The sequence below is a fragment of the Nyctereutes procyonoides genome, unplaced genomic scaffold, assembly GCF_905146905.1.
Source record: "Nyctereutes procyonoides isolate TBG_1078 unplaced genomic scaffold, NYPRO_anot_genome, whole genome shotgun sequence".
Classification (NCBI taxonomy): Eukaryota; Metazoa; Chordata; class Mammalia; order Carnivora; family Canidae; genus Nyctereutes; species Nyctereutes procyonoides.
In genome coordinates this window covers 19,480,673-19,495,952 of record NW_026575033.1, presented here as the reverse complement: position 1 = coordinate 19,495,952, position 15,280 = coordinate 19,480,673, and the positions used below count along the sequence as shown (strand labels likewise).

General features: G+C 42.7%; 1 protein-coding gene across 1 annotated transcript in view; it reads left to right on the top strand.

Moving 5' to 3' along the window:
* The window catches only part of FOXO1 (forkhead box O1), a 102,502-nt gene extending 89,806 nt beyond the window's left edge, over nt 1-12,696 (top strand). The window contains exons 2-3 of the mRNA XM_055317177.1: nt 7,452-8,807; nt 9,274-12,696. Coding sequence (XP_055173152.1) covers nt 7,452-8,789 — 1,338 coding nt within the window. The 3' untranslated portion in view covers nt 8,790-8,807; nt 9,274-12,696. The remainder of the gene's footprint in view (nt 1-7,451; nt 8,808-9,273) is intronic.
* The last annotated feature ends 2,584 nt before the right edge of the window (nt 12,697-15,280 follow it).

Sequence of the window (15,280 nt, the reverse complement as noted above, 5' to 3'; positions counted from 1 at the left end):
TGCGTTTTGTAAATGAACACTTAGAAGTTTTTCATCTGCATTTTAATCTTTCTTAATTCTAATTTCCCTATTTTCCCTGATATGAAATGAAGGTGTTAGGCCAGATGACCTTCTCATGTCTTCTAGGGCACAAATTTTATGAGGCTGGGGAGTCCTTTCTTAACAGCCTTGGGCTCACTGGGGAAGCCTGTGTCCTAGTGCAGACCTGGGATGATAGTGGACTATGGCATCAGTTGGTGTCCAGGCAAGTAGGACAGGTTCTGGGAAATGATAGAAACTCTTTGGAAGGGATCCCTGGGTGGCGCAGCGGTTTGGCGCCTGCCTTTGGCCCAGGGCGCGATCCTGGAGACCCGGGATCGAATCCCACGTCGGGCTCCCGGTGCATGGAGCCTGCTTCTCCCTCTGCCTGTGTCTCTGCCTCTCTCTCTCTCTCTCTCTCTCTCTCTCTCTCTCTCTCTCTCTCTCTCTCTCATAAATAAATAAATAAATAAATAAATAAATAAATAAATAAATATTAAAAAAAAAAAAGAAACCCTTTGGAAGAAGAGCTGAATGCTGCTGGAGCCTAATGTGTAAGCATGTAGATGAGCTATTCACCGCAGATCTTGTATTACAATACTTTCCCCCCCCCCCCAAAAAAAAAAACTTTCCAAAGTTGAATCTATATGCTATTGATAGCATGTCTATTGACATCACTTGTAAAAAGAACAATTGGCAAGACGGTCACATGTTTTCCTTCTGTTTGCAAGCAAAATGGATTATTTTACAAAGTTGTTTTTATTAGCAACTCTAATGGCAACTCTGTTGAATAGAGATTATTTCTACTTTCTCCTTGGTTTTCACTCGTAGATGTGCAGGAAGAGCTGGTGTAAAAGAGAGGAAGCAGGAGGAGGGAGTCAAGCCCATGCTAGGAGCCTACAAAACAATTGCATGCTTTGACAGAGTTCACAGAAATTTAGATAAAATGCTTTTGGAAAAATCTAGTTTGTCTAGCATTTTGAAAGAATTTCTAGAATTTCTAGAACAACAAGTTCATTTAGTCATGTGTTCCAGTGTCTTAGTTTGAAGTTCTTTTTGTTTGCCTTGATAACTGTTGCTCACACCCACCCTGTGGCAGGGTGATGGGCAGTTCTAGGCTGCAGGGGCTTCAGGGGCCTTTCCATTTTCCTGTGGATCCCCACAGCCTCCTTGCACACACTTTCCCCAGGGCGATGCTCATACCTGAAATTCACACTTCAGCTACTATGGTTTCCTGCATTAACAAGCAGTAACCCATTAGAATTAAAAGTAGATATTTTGTAAATTTTTACCTAGTGAGGCAGAAGATAAGTTTTGTAAATTAGTATTTATAAACAGTTATTTCCACTCCCTCAAGATGCATTCCTATAACCTTAGTCTTAACTATGTTCTTTTGATTTTTCTTAACGACAATGAAGCCAAGGAGGTGGTTTTTCTACCTGGCACCAGTGTTGCACGCACACTCATGAAACCTTGGTCTGGGTCCTAGTTAGACAATCTGTTTTCTGACCCTCAGTTTCCCCATTTCTAATCCAAGGCTGCCAATAATATCTGCTTTATAGGGATCTTCCAAGTGTGGAATGAGATGAAGTATTAGAAGTAGTTCGTGTATAAAGTAAAATGCAGACATAAAGTATGAAGGCCAATATAAGTTGATGGTTATGTTTTTATTTTTAGTTAATCACAAAGACCAGAGTGATCTTAAAACTGCCAAGCAGAAAAAAAGTGGAGTGATGGCAAGACCCATGGCTGAGAGGTAGTGGTCTGCACACACACTAATGGACAGGCTAGATGGAGCCAAACTGGCAGTTTGAGTCAGAAGGCAGAATTCAGGGTCGTGAGGGTCCAAAGTACCGAGAAGTGATCCAGAAGGAGCCCAGGGCAGGGCAGGGGAGGAGAGGTGCAAACTGAGGCCTAGAAAGACCATTCCTTCAGCCCAGGTCTGTGGGCCAAAGCGTTTGCTAGACTTGACTCTAGGGCTAGTTCTGCTCCCTTGATTTTCCTTGTTCAGGCATCTAGTAGACTAGTGGCCTCTAAAAGTTTTTGTAAAAATCACGTAACTTTTCCAGTGTTACATTTATTCATTTGTACTGTATAATACATTACATATATTATACAACACATTTGCAAATAGGGATTTAAAAATGAGTTTAAAAATGTAAATGAAAGGAATGAGGGTTTCTTCTTGCTTGTGCTTCAGTGGCTCTCTGATTATTGCTTTAGATAGTACAGCTGGGAGCATCCTGGGGAAGGGCAGTTTCTGTCCTGTGTCTTCAGGGTTTCCAGGGCCCAGTCTCAGAGCCTGGCTTCTTTCTGCCAGGGAAGCGGGAGACTAGCAGGGCTCAGTCGTAACCACCCCTCTGAGGAGCCACCAGACTGGTCTGTTGACTGTGGCCTGTGTAATCCCTGCTACCGCTCCCCCCCATCACACACTGGCTGGGTCCAGAGCATGGAGAACCCGCAACTCTGTGTGATGCCCACATGCAAGGCTCCGTGACAACACCTTTAGGAAACTTCAGGATTCTTGTGACACTCGCTGGTAAGGGTAGTAATAGACCAACTTTGGTATCTGAATTCCTTCATTATTAACATCTATCCACAGCACCCAAGACACTCTCTAGTGCAGAGAGAAAACATCTTATTCTTACCCCTAGATTGGTTTGTTTTTCTAGTACTAACATGTAAAAGCCTTACGTTAAGTGGCAACAGTGCAAAGTATGATCATAAAGAAGACTAGTGGCTATAATACAGATAAGTCTTTAAAACACAGACGTGTTATTTTATAGATACCATTATCCTAATAGTAACAACAGCTAATATTGATTGAGGTAAGCACTTTACATGTGTTATCTCATTTCATCTCCACAACAACCCTGTAAATGTAGAACCTATTAATCCATTCAACAGATACTTGAGTGCCTCTTGGTGATGGAGCGGTGAGGATACAGTGTACAAGAAGACAGACCAGGTCCTGAGCTCATGCAGCTTACAGTGTAGTGGGGAGCCAGACACACCCCCAAGGGACCACACATAGCAGAATCGTAATTGTGGTGAGTAAACAAGGTCCTGTGTTAGAGAGCTGTAGGATGGGATGATTCCAGAAGGAAGGGACATTTGGGATGAGAGAGAAGTTGGAGGAGGAGGTGGGGGGGGTGGCCTTTGGCAGGAAAATGTCAGTGCTCCTAGACAGTTGTTTGTGCGTCACTTTCTGTTCCAGTGGCTGTTTAGGCGGACTTGTTCTTGCCCAGGTAGATCATAAAACACCTCGAGGGCAGCCTCTGCCTAATTCCTTCTCTTGTCCTTCACTGCATCTAGCTAGCACGAAATAGGTCCCAGTAAATATTATTTGGCACAAATTGGTACATGAATAGATGGATCAAAGATGTGTAAGAGACTACATCTTTCTTGTGGTTTGTTTGGGATGTCAGTCAATAAACATTCATTGACTCTGTCCTGTATGCAGAGTTGTGTGTATGTGCATATGCACAGTGCGTCTGCTAGGCGCTTTAAGATTAGGAAATAAAAACATACTTTAGCCCTTACCCTTTAAGATCTCATGAAGTCAAACACCTGGGAGTTAGAAACAGGTGGACAAACAAGCACATACCTTGTGCAGCTACTGCCCCCAATATGGCCTACTGGGTTCCTCAAGTCAGGCTCCCCAAGAAGAATGTGCTTGCTTGGGGGAAGGTCTGGGGAGCAGGTTGCAGAGAGGGTATGTGCAAAGGAAATCCAGCTTAGCATTAGTAAAAAGCCTAGGCTGCAGAGAAATATAGCTGGTGGAGAGGAAATTTGCTGATGTGTCTTGAGGGGCGAGGGGTGGCGCTAATGGCATCATGTAAAAACTCAGGATTTAGGTAAGTGGTTTGCAGTGCCTGAGTTTTCTGTCTTTACAGCCTGCCTCATTCCTCAGGTACTACTTTGTTTCATAGATGGAGAACTGAATATCTCCAAGCACTGATGAATCGCATGTGGCTCTGCGGCACGGTTCACGGGAGAACTGCAGTTTCCTCCAGTCATGGCTTTGTCCCGCAGGGATCTACAGATATAATACCATTAATAGCAACACACATTTTTACAAGACTTGCCTACTCACCTCCCCCACCCACCCCACCCCTCGCCCCCTTCACCAGAGCCCTGCTGGCTGTATGAAAAACAGGAATTTTTGTAACAAGCCCTGCACAGCAGACCTTTTCCTGTTTGGAAAAAAAATTTTTTTAATTGTTGGCAAAGTTAGAAGACAACTCTTACTCAAAGAGCGACCTGAAATGTCCTCTTAGAAAAATAGGGAGTGTGATGTTTTGATAAGTAGGTAATTGCTGCGGACCCCCTTTTTGGAGGAGGGGGCAAGTCTAAGGAGTGAGTTACTGTATATCCCACCTGAGTTTGTGAATGCTTCCTGAACTTTTTAAACATTTCATCATTACATATTCTGCAGTCTTGTTAAAAACGTGTTTTAATTGCGGTTACAAACAACCTGATCTAATTAGGTGTGTTGTAGAGCTGTACCACCCTCTCCACCAGTCAGTGCAGACAGCCAGGAAGCCATTATCTAGGAGGATCTTCCCCCTTTATCATTAACGAAATGTGACAGGGACAGGAGTCAAGCTTCCTTTCCTCCAGAGATTTCGTCGTGGCTTATCTGTGTGTCTGTTGTGTTCCAAGAACAAGATAGTCATGATGGAATATTGTGCAAACATCCAGATTTTCAGCCTATATAACATGTCACAGGGTCAGAGCACTTGGCTCCATTCCAGGTCCATCCCAAGGACAGGCCTGCCTCTTTAAAGACAAATTTAGAACTTGGTTTGCTGGTGTTGGTGGGCCCAGGAGACAAGGCTGTGGCTCTTGGAGCATTCATTAAGTGTGTGTGTTTAAGACCCTTCCGTAGGGTTTGGAGACTCTTCTGGGAATGAAATTAGGCCAGTGTAGAAATGTAGTACCGGGCCTCTTTTAAGAGTTCTAATATGTAGTTAAGTCTTCCTCAAAGCTTGTCTTGAGTTGAGGTTAGGTCAAGAGGCAAGAAGAAAGAAGAGAGTCTAGGAAACAAGAGAAACCTGCATACCATTCACTTGTACACCTACCCTGCACCCAGCCTGGAAGCCCCTGTTTGTTCAGGGCTGCATCTGACCCACACTCACTGTATGTCCCGGCAGAAGGGCCTGTCACGTTGCTGCTCTGTTGCAATCCTTGGGTGGAATGTAGTACAGAGGGTCAGAGGGCATTTTGAAATATGGATTTCTCAGCCCTGGATGTCCGGCTTCACTCTGCTCTGATTTTTGCGTCTCTTTTTAGAAAGGGAGATGTATTTTTCTTTTCTGTTTTCAATCTCTTTTTAATAAGAAAGAACTTGTATTCATAGTTTTTGTTGAAGCCCTGGCCTCATCCTGCTGTGCAAAGGCTTTTTGTTGGCGCAGCAATCAGCACTCAAAAGCATCTACATGCCACATTGATGGCATAAGGATGTGGGCATTGTGGCTGCATCCCTGGGTGACCACAGATCCTACCAGAACCTTTTCGTGGTTGGGGCGAGGGGCCACAGATATCCAGGGGGTCCAGTCTGCTTAGCTTTGTATCCAGTTGCCAGAGGGCGCCAAGGAAGGCTTGGGAGTCCTGCACAAGGCTCTGCTCCCAGGTGTCTAGGACACCCCCAAATCCTGCTCCTGAACTTCAGCTCAGAGGCCTGATGACAGAGGCTACTGAATGTGCAGTTTCTAAGGGTCTCCTATGTGCCCTGTTCTGTATGGGGAACAAAAAGCTACAAGGCAAGGGACAGGAGTTCATTGGAGTCCCTTCTTTGGAGCCCATTTTTCCTTTTCCGTATGTCCTAGAGACTCTCCAGCTGCTGACAGTCTCACCACTTGTCCATTAGAGAAATCAAATTGGGGCTTCCTTCTTTGCAGCCTGACTTTTCTGCTTTACTGGAGCTTGAGACTGTCTCTGGCCTGTTGTGTGTATGTTTGGAGTTGTGAGTTTGTGTTTGTAATACCCCTAAGCTCCTACCCACACTCCAGTGAATAGGAAGAGGGTGAGCAGGGCTCATAATGACAATATTCTTGTGCCCTCAAAGTTGGAATCTAGTACCTACTTTTTGGTGACTGCTTATTTACCATGTGCCCAAGACACCACTGAACATTTTATAATCTGTATCTCATTTAATCCATAGCATAGCCTTAAGTGGGTCTATTATTTATTTCCTTTACAGATAAGGAAACTTAAGATCTAGGGGCCAAGCAAGTTTCCCAAAGTTAAGTTGATTTTCTTTACTAATTGTGTTAGGGATCCTTATGGCACAATTTAGTTATTGAACAGCTGTACTTAGTGACTGAAGTCTAGAGCTCTTTGTAACTGTCCCATCCCATCCCATCCCATCCCATCCTGTCCCATGTGTCCCCTCACTCCCCCATGTCTTTTTAGACAGAGCAGGACCTCTGATGCAGTGACCTTGAGTTAGGTGGTGCATACTACTGGTTATTTTGGGGAGGAGGGGGCAGTGAACAACACTGAAATTTAAATTTTCCCTTTTTTGGCAGTTCGGTTTTCTAAAATAAGAAATATGATCCCGTTTGCCTTATATTTACCTATGTTTGCCTAATGGTGGTTTTTTTGTTGTTGTTGTTTTTTTGTTTTGTTTTTTGTTTTTGTTTTTGTTTTTGTTTTTTTTTGCCTAATGGGCTTGAAAGGTAGAAAGGAATCTTACTAGTTTTCAGGCTTTTAATTCTTAAACTAAGAATATATCCTGCTTCACTTCTTTCTTTAAATTGCATATGTGGGGATCCCTGGGTGGCGCAGCGGTTGGGCGCCTGCCTTTGGCCCAGGGCGCGATCCTGGAGACCCGGGATCGAATCCCACGTCGGGCTCCCGGTGCATGGAGCCTGCTTCTCCCTCTGCCTGTGTCTCTGCCTCTCTCTCTCTCTCTCTGTGACTATCATAAATAAATAATAAAAAAAAATTAAAAAAAATAAATTGCATATGTGCAATCTGAAGAGAATTGGCAGTAGTTTTAGGGGTGATAGAATGGAAAGAATTTTTGATAGCACTTTGTTGTAGAGTGCTATTTGCATAGCATTATTAACTAAGCGAAGATTTAAGTGGTTTTAAAACCAGTTCCTATAATTGCTCTATAAAATACAGCCATATAAAAGAATATGTTTATAATAGTGTTTATTTAATTTTGTCCCTTCATTTCATTAAGATACAGATCCTGTTTTTAAGATAAGATACTATTTTTCTTGTACTGGTTTGAGCTCTTTTATAGTGGAGTTCAGAACCTGTATGGGTTGAAATCTGTACCACAAACTTCAAATTTTTTTTTGTGTTTATACACAGACACACACACACACACACACACACACACACACACACACACACTGAATAGTAAGTATTCCAACTGGAGAAGTACTGTGTTTCTAACATGATGTTTTGCTTTACAGAATTCAATTCGTCATAATCTGTCCCTACATAGCAAGTTCATTCGTGTGCAGAATGAAGGAACTGGAAAAAGTTCTTGGTGGATGCTCAATCCAGAGGGAGGCAAGAGTGGAAAATCCCCCCGGAGAAGAGCTGCTTCCATGGACAACAACAGTAAATTTGCTAAGAGCCGGGGCCGAGCTGCTAAGAAAAAAGCATCCCTTCAGTCTGGCCAGGAGGGTGCTGGGGACAGCCCAGGATCTCAGTTTTCTAAGTGGCCTGCGAGTCCAGGCTCTCACAGCAATGATGACTTTGATAACTGGAGTACGTTTCGCCCTCGAACTAGCTCAAATGCTAGTACTATTAGTGGGAGACTTTCTCCCATTATGACTGAACAGGATGATCTTGGAGATGGCGATGTGCATTCTATGGTGTACCCACCGTCTGCTGCAAAGATGGCTTCTACTCTACCTAGCCTGTCTGAGATAAGCAATCCTGAAAATATGGAAAATCTTTTGGATAATCTCAACCTTCTCTCATCACCAACACCATTAACTGTTTCAACCCAGTCTTCACCTGGCACCATAATGCAACAGACACCATGCTACTCATTTGCACCGCCAAACACCAGTCTGAATTCACCCAGCCCAAACTACCAAAAATATACATATGGTCAGTCCAGCATGAGTCCTTTGCCCCAGATGCCTATGCAAACACTTCAGGACAACAAATCGAGCTTTGGAGGTATGAATCAGTATAACTGTGCACCAGGACTCTTGAAGGAGTTGCTTACTTCTGATTCTCCTCCCCATAATGACATTATGACAGCAGTTGATCCTGGGGTCACCCAGCCCAACAGCCGGGTCCTTGGTCAGAATGTGTTGATGGGCCCTAATTCGGTCATGCCAACTTATGGCAGCCAGGCATCTCATAACAAAATGATGAGCCCCAGCTCCCACACCCACCCTGGACATAGCCAGCCAACATCTGCAGTTAATGGGCGTGCCTTGCCCCACACGGTCAACACCATGCCCCACACCTCGGGTATGAACCGCTTGGCCCCAGTGAAGACAGCTTTACAAGTGCCTCTGTCCCACCCCATGCAGATGAACACCTTGGGAGCCTACTCCTCTGTGAGCAGCTGCAATGGCTATGGAAGGATGGGCCTGCTCCACCAGGAGAAGCTCCCCAGTGACTTGGATGGCATGTTTATTGAGCGCTTGGACTGTGACATGGAGTCCATCATTCGGAACGACCTCATGGATGGAGATACTTTGGATTTTAACTTTGACAATGTGTTGCCCAACCAAAGCTTCCCGCACAGCGTCAAGACAACGACACATAGCTGGGTGTCAGGCTAAGAGTGAGTTAGTGGACAGGTAAGATCACCCCAATATCAAAAGACTTTCTGAAGCCAGAGCTTAAAAGATAGGAACACGGTACCTTGCCACATACCTTACATAGTTGGGACTTTTTTGATGTCAGCTGGCTGTTCCTTACAGAGAAACATCTTTTAGCATGCATTCTCTGCCCCTTTTGCAGCAGAATTTTTTTCTTTTTGAGTTTAAGCATAAGGAAACTTCCTCTCTGACTGCTTTAAAGATTTTCTTTTGACAGTTAGATGGTAGCTGGTCAATAAATGAATATGTTTGATGTAAATCAAATACTGCAGTTTTTTGTTGTTTTGTTTTTGTTTTCTTAAGTAGAGTTTTCCCCATTGAATGATTTCAGAGCTGTTTGCAAAAGCCCTAGCACCGTGCCCCTGCCCCCCCGTGTCTGTCACTCTAAAATCTTAAATTGAACTGATTTTAATTTGGCTGTATTTTCATTGTGTGTTTTTTCTAGGCTACACTTAAAAGTACTTCAGATTGTCTGACAGCAGGAACTGAGAGAAGCAGTCCAAAGATGTCCTTCACCCCTCCTTTTCATTTTCTTGAGAAAGAAAGAAAGAAAGAAGAAAGAAAGAAAGAAAGAAGAAAGAAAGAAAGAAAGAAAGAAAGAAAGAAAGAAAAGTGTTTCTTTTTTCCTTTCGTCAGACTTGGCAGTGAAGACACTTTTCCTGTACAGGAAGTTTGCCCGATGTTTGCAGGTTATGTGCTGCTGTAGATAAGGACTGTGCCATTGGAAATTTCATTACAATGAAGTGCCAAACTCACTACACCATATAATTGCAGAAAAGACATTCGGATCCTGGTGTGCTTTCAAGTTTTGTACATAAGCAGTAGCTACAGAATTGTATTTGTGTGTATTTTTGTTTTTGTTTTTATTTTTTAAATATCCATTTGGTCCAAGGAAAGTTTATACTCTTCTTGTAATACTGTGATGGTCTCATGTCTTTGATAAGTTAAACTTTTGTTTGTGCTACCTGTGTTCTGCTGAACAGATGAACTACAGAGAACCAACTCTCCTCCATCCTGCGCCTCTGTGGAACAGCTTTGGGCCTGTTCACACAGCCACACAATTCACATGAGAACCAATAGCCTGTTATCAATCTGCTGAATAATGGACTCGTCAAACACCTTTCGGGGAAAAATAGTTTAAATGCCAGCCTTGTACAGGTCTTTTCTATTTTTTTGTTTATTTTGTTATTTGCAAATTTGTACAAACATTTAAATGGTTCTAATTTCCTGATAAATGATTTTTGATGTTATCGTTGGGACTTGAGATCATTTTTGGAATAGATATTGAACTGTAATGTTTTCTTAAAACTAGAGTCTACTTTGTTACATAGTCTGCTTGTAAATTTGTGGAATCCCAGATATTGGAGGCAGCATCCATAATTTTCACTTTGTATTTCTAACTGGATTAGTACTGATTTTATACGTGTTTAACTGGTTTTACACTTTGGGATGCTACTTGGTGTTGTTTCTGGCTAATCTTAAAAATCATTGTAATTAGTACTTGCATACTCAACGTTTCTGGCTCTGTTTTGGCAGGAGAGCGATGTATAGTTGTGGACATTTTGCGTTTCATGTTTAGGAGAACGTAATATGTTTTTATGTATGTGTTTGAAAGAAATTCCATCTGCTCCTCTTATCCCGTGATCTGAGTACACCGCCAGAGCATTGAGTCTTCTGATAAATGTCCGTGTGCTGTGTCATTTCAGTTACTCCTGAGGGGCCTTGTGATGTTTGTGGATCAGAAAAGGAGTCCTGTGTCTAAAACCGTGCTCTTCTCTCAAATTGGGAGTTTTGATCAACTTAACCTTTTTGAGTTGAGCTTTATTTTTATTTTTATTTTTATTTTTTTTTGAGTTGAGCTTTAGCAAGTGTTTTCCCTCATACTACTTTGCTCTTATTTTGGTCTAGGTGGAGGTTGGTTTTGTAGCTCTGCCTCAAAGGATTATGTTAAGACTCACACTTAATCCCTCTCTCCCTTCTGTCCCACAGATTACTTAGCACACTGTGGAAACACAGGTGGATGGAGGAAAACTTAAAATAGGACTTTGATGATTGGCAGAATGCTTTGTGTCCCTGTGTGCAGATGGCTACCAAAGGGAATAGAGCTTATTTAAAAATTGGATCAATTCATTTGAAAACCTAACACACCAGCTGTATGTTGTATTCTTGAATTTATTTTAAAAGTTCTCAATGTAAGTTAAAAATTGGAGAATTTCTTTAGCCCTTAGCAACCTGAACTATAATTCTGCATCATGATGTTTTAATATTCTGCACTGACCTACAACCAACAGACCAATGTTAATTTGGCTTTGCGTCCATCGGTATCTTCAGGTCATGTGGAATGCCCTAAGTCAGCACAATAAAAGAAGCAGGTGCACAAAAAAGTTCCACTTGACTTCTTGAGAAGGCTCTGATTCCTTTCTGTGTACTTAGCCCAGATCCCACTTGCTTTGTCTTGCATGTGAGTTGCTGATCTGTTGGCTTGGTTTTTCCTATGTGTTTAACAAGAACACAAGTATTTCTGAAAGATTTTCTATAGGAGGGCCAGCTCTATTGTAAGCTTTCCACTGTGACTTCTGCTATTTTGAAGATTCATTCAGTAGCCGCCTCTCCAACTATCTTCACTGTTGGCCACTCCAAAATATGTCTGATTTTGGAAACCCTCGTTCCTCTAAGCAGTGCCTTCTGCATATGTAATAGAACTTGGTGCCAGAATACTTGGGTTCCTATTCCTGTTGCCATGTCCACCTTTTTTCCTCCTCCATGCCCTCACACGATGAGCCTTAGACACCCCATTGTTCAATAAAGAGGCAACTACAGCTGAAATCACTCTTAAAATCTTAACTACATCCTAGAGTAATTTTTAAAGAGATGTTTCTTCCTCCTTAGTCTGTGTAAATATCTTTTTTCCCCCTTCAAATTCTTTGTTTTGTTGGGATTTTAACATGAATCTTGGGTATCTCTCTGGGGTACAGTGAAGTCCAGTGAAAGGCACCTTGTCTATTTTGAAAAGAAACATTATGTGACCTCTGGTAATTCTTTTTCTGTACGAATACTGACTTTCTGGAATAATTAGTATATCAGTTATTGTACATGATTGCTTTGTGAAATGTGCAAATGATATCACCTATGCAGCCTTGTTTGATTTATTTCCTCTGGTTTGTACTGTTATTAAAAGCATATTGTATTATAGAGCTATTCTGATATTTTAAATATGAAGTATTGTTTCCGTAATATAGACGTATGGAATATATTTAGGTAATAGATGCAGTACTTGCAAAGTTCGCTTCAGCAAACTGACAGAGTCTAAATTAATTAGCAAATGTTGTATCCCAGTTGGCAGTAAATCAATGGAATGTACCAAGAAGAGAAGGACACTTAAAATGGAAAAAAAGTTTTCCAAAGGTATATAATTTGGACTTGAGTTCAACTCCTGGGTATATGTTACCAACACCTCTCTCCCTTCCCCAGACTTAACTTGAAATTCTCACATTCAGCTCTTAAGAGTTCTTAATTTATAACTGACTTTTAAACGAGAAATTTTTCTAGTGGTTTTGGTTTGGGAGTAATCATTCATTAAAAAATGCAATGTGGTTTATGCAAATGAAACAGCCTTGCATTACTCTTGGCCTCCTCCCTGCGGGTGGTGTGCACAGATCCTGGCAGTATGGTCAGGTTTGGCCCTAGGAGTCCTGTCAGGACATGGCCACGGCCTCCTGCATTTCACTACTCGAGTTCAGTAACAGCGCAGATTCCATGTTCCTGTTCCGATACTCTCTGAGAAGTGCCTGATGATGCTGATGTAATTACAGACACAAGAACAATCTTTGCTATTATTGTATAAAGCCATAAATGTACATAAATTATGTTTAAATGGTTTGGTGTCTTTCTTTCCTAATTGTGAGGATAAGCTCCATAAAATGAGTGGGTTTTTGGGTGTGTGTGTGTGTGTGTGTGTGTGTGTGTGTGTGTGTGTTTAATGTTTAGCTTGAGTTAAATCTTGTCAGCCACAGTGGCATGGTGTCTTAAGATCTGATATTTCACTTGCGGAGAAGAGGGCAGACGGGGGGGGGGGACCGTCCCCCTGCTAGTTGTAGAACAAGTAAAATCCCTGATAATAAATGACCCCAGGGTACTTCATCTTTGGAATGTTTGAAACTATATCCTGCATAGTAATTAATCCTTGGGCTTACTGACTCTCATGTGAGAACAGACTGTGCTAAAGGCAGGTTAGGAGAGTCCTGGCTTGGAGGGCACAGAGTGGGCGTTGGCTGGTGCAGAAGGAGCAGTGGCTTTCCAGGGCCACATGTAGCTCCTGTCCCTTCTTCACAACCCTGCTGAAGAGGGAGGATTGTGTCCTCTAAGTGGGCACTGGTTGGAGGTTTATATGTTTGCTTTTTTTTTTTTTTTTTTTTTTTTTCAGAAAATGCCTGGGGAATGAGCTAGGATTAGATTAATATGGTTAAAATGCTTTTTAAAGCCAGGACAAAGCCCAGTTTCCTTGCCCCCGACTCATTTACAAGGCAAGTGAATGAATGAGAGTAGCAACAAGGAGATAGGTTAATCTAATGTTTATCTGTTTAGACACCAGGTCTGTCCAGCTTTCAGGGTTGGTTGGTTGGTTTCCCTTCCTTCTAGCAAATAGAGCCGTTTCTTTAAAACATGATAGAAAGCCTAGAGTATAGAACAGATGAAACCATTTACTCCCAGACCCTGGGGCTCAGGCACAGATGACTTTGAAAACTTCTCTAGCACAAATGCAGAGAAATGCTCTGATTGTACTGCCAGAACTCAAGCCAGCAGGCTCTTTTCACAACCCTCTGTGCATATACACAAAATTGTGCATCTAATGTTACCGACTGAGGCCAACTCCCAAGTTTTGACATCACTTGATCAGAGGAAGCAATGCAGTGGAAAGATACCCCGGGTGGATCCCGGGGCTGGAACTCGGTGCTTCATGTAAAAGGAGAAACTTCTTGGGCTGAACATAGATAGGCCCCTGCTGCGACCAGACTGCTGACGGTAAAATCAGGATGTGTGCCCAGGACTTTCTTGACCAGTGAACCTGCCACACTGAAGGACTTTGCTTTAGCTATTGTTTCTTCAGGTCTGAGCTGGCTCCTCACAATGATGTGCTAGTTAAAGGTACACTGGTTGGTGTGGTTATGTAGGTGAAGGGCTGGCTCTACAAGATGTATCGCACCAAGTAGCAGTCTCTGAATTAGATGCTATCAACGTGCACATGGAACTTCTTGTCTGTTCTTGCTCATCACAGGCCCATGAGCCTGTGCCCAGCTTGGGCTGTGACATCCCAATGTGAGGGTGCAGTCATGCCAGATATCTTACTCCATTTGCTATTTCATTATTTCAATATAAAAAACTGGTGGGGCTCCTGGGTGGCTCCGTCAGTGAGGCGTCGTCTAAAGCTTGATTTTGGCTCAGGTCAAGATCTCAGGGTGGTGGGGTCAGGCTCCTCAGGACCAAGTGCTGGAGATTCTTTTCCTTCTCCCTATTCTTTTCCTCTCCCTATTCTCTCCCTGCTCCTATGCACATGCTCTCTAAAATAGAATCTTTTTTAAAATTTACACTGATGATAACTTACATATATGGACTCTCAGATGTTTTCCAGTTACTTAAACTGGAAAACGACATTTCTGTGGAATGGAAGGGGAGGTATGTATCCTGGTGTGAGAGAAGGAAGAACGCAGGGAGTCCCATTGGGACTAGGTGATAGGTCAGGAAACGGGATGTGAAATGGTGACAGCTACCATGTGAGCCGAAGGTATCTAGATCCTTTGGAGGAAGCTACTGAGTGGCACCGACATCCAGAAGTTCAAGAGATCTCTTAGTTACTGAAGGTGGCTGATGAAGGGAGGCTGTCTGTGGGCACCTGGCTTTAGCAGTTTTGCCTGTGAGGGGCAGTGGAAGAAGCCCCACACTGAGAAGCCATTCATCTGTTCTAGTAAAGGAGGTTGGGGCCAACTTTTCTTAGCTTGACTAGTGGCAGCTTGATGCTGTCATCTCCCCTACTCCAGCCTCCCAGTCGCTCGAAAGCTCAAGCTAAATGAAATTTCTTGGCATTTGTACTTTTACCGCGTTTCTGTCTCCCAAAAGTGCAAGTCTTGTTTGCATTGGAAACCACTGGTGAAAAGTAAGGATTTACATCTTCCAGGAAGAAAGAGGGCAACTTTGTGAGGGCTTAGCTATTCATTCTTTACATCTCATTCCTTCCATGAGCTCCAGTCCCCGAAACAAGCAACTTTTAAGAATTTGCAAAGACCTTCAAAGTTGTGGATGGGAGCCATGTTGGGTACTGGTACTGCTAGAGTTTCTGTAAGCATTTTGGGGTAACTATAGGAAAATTGCCTCACTGAGATGACTTTCATTGAGACAGCTGCTTACTATAGGCCTCACAGTGGGCCAGTTTAAACCAGAGTTTTCTTTCTGCTGCT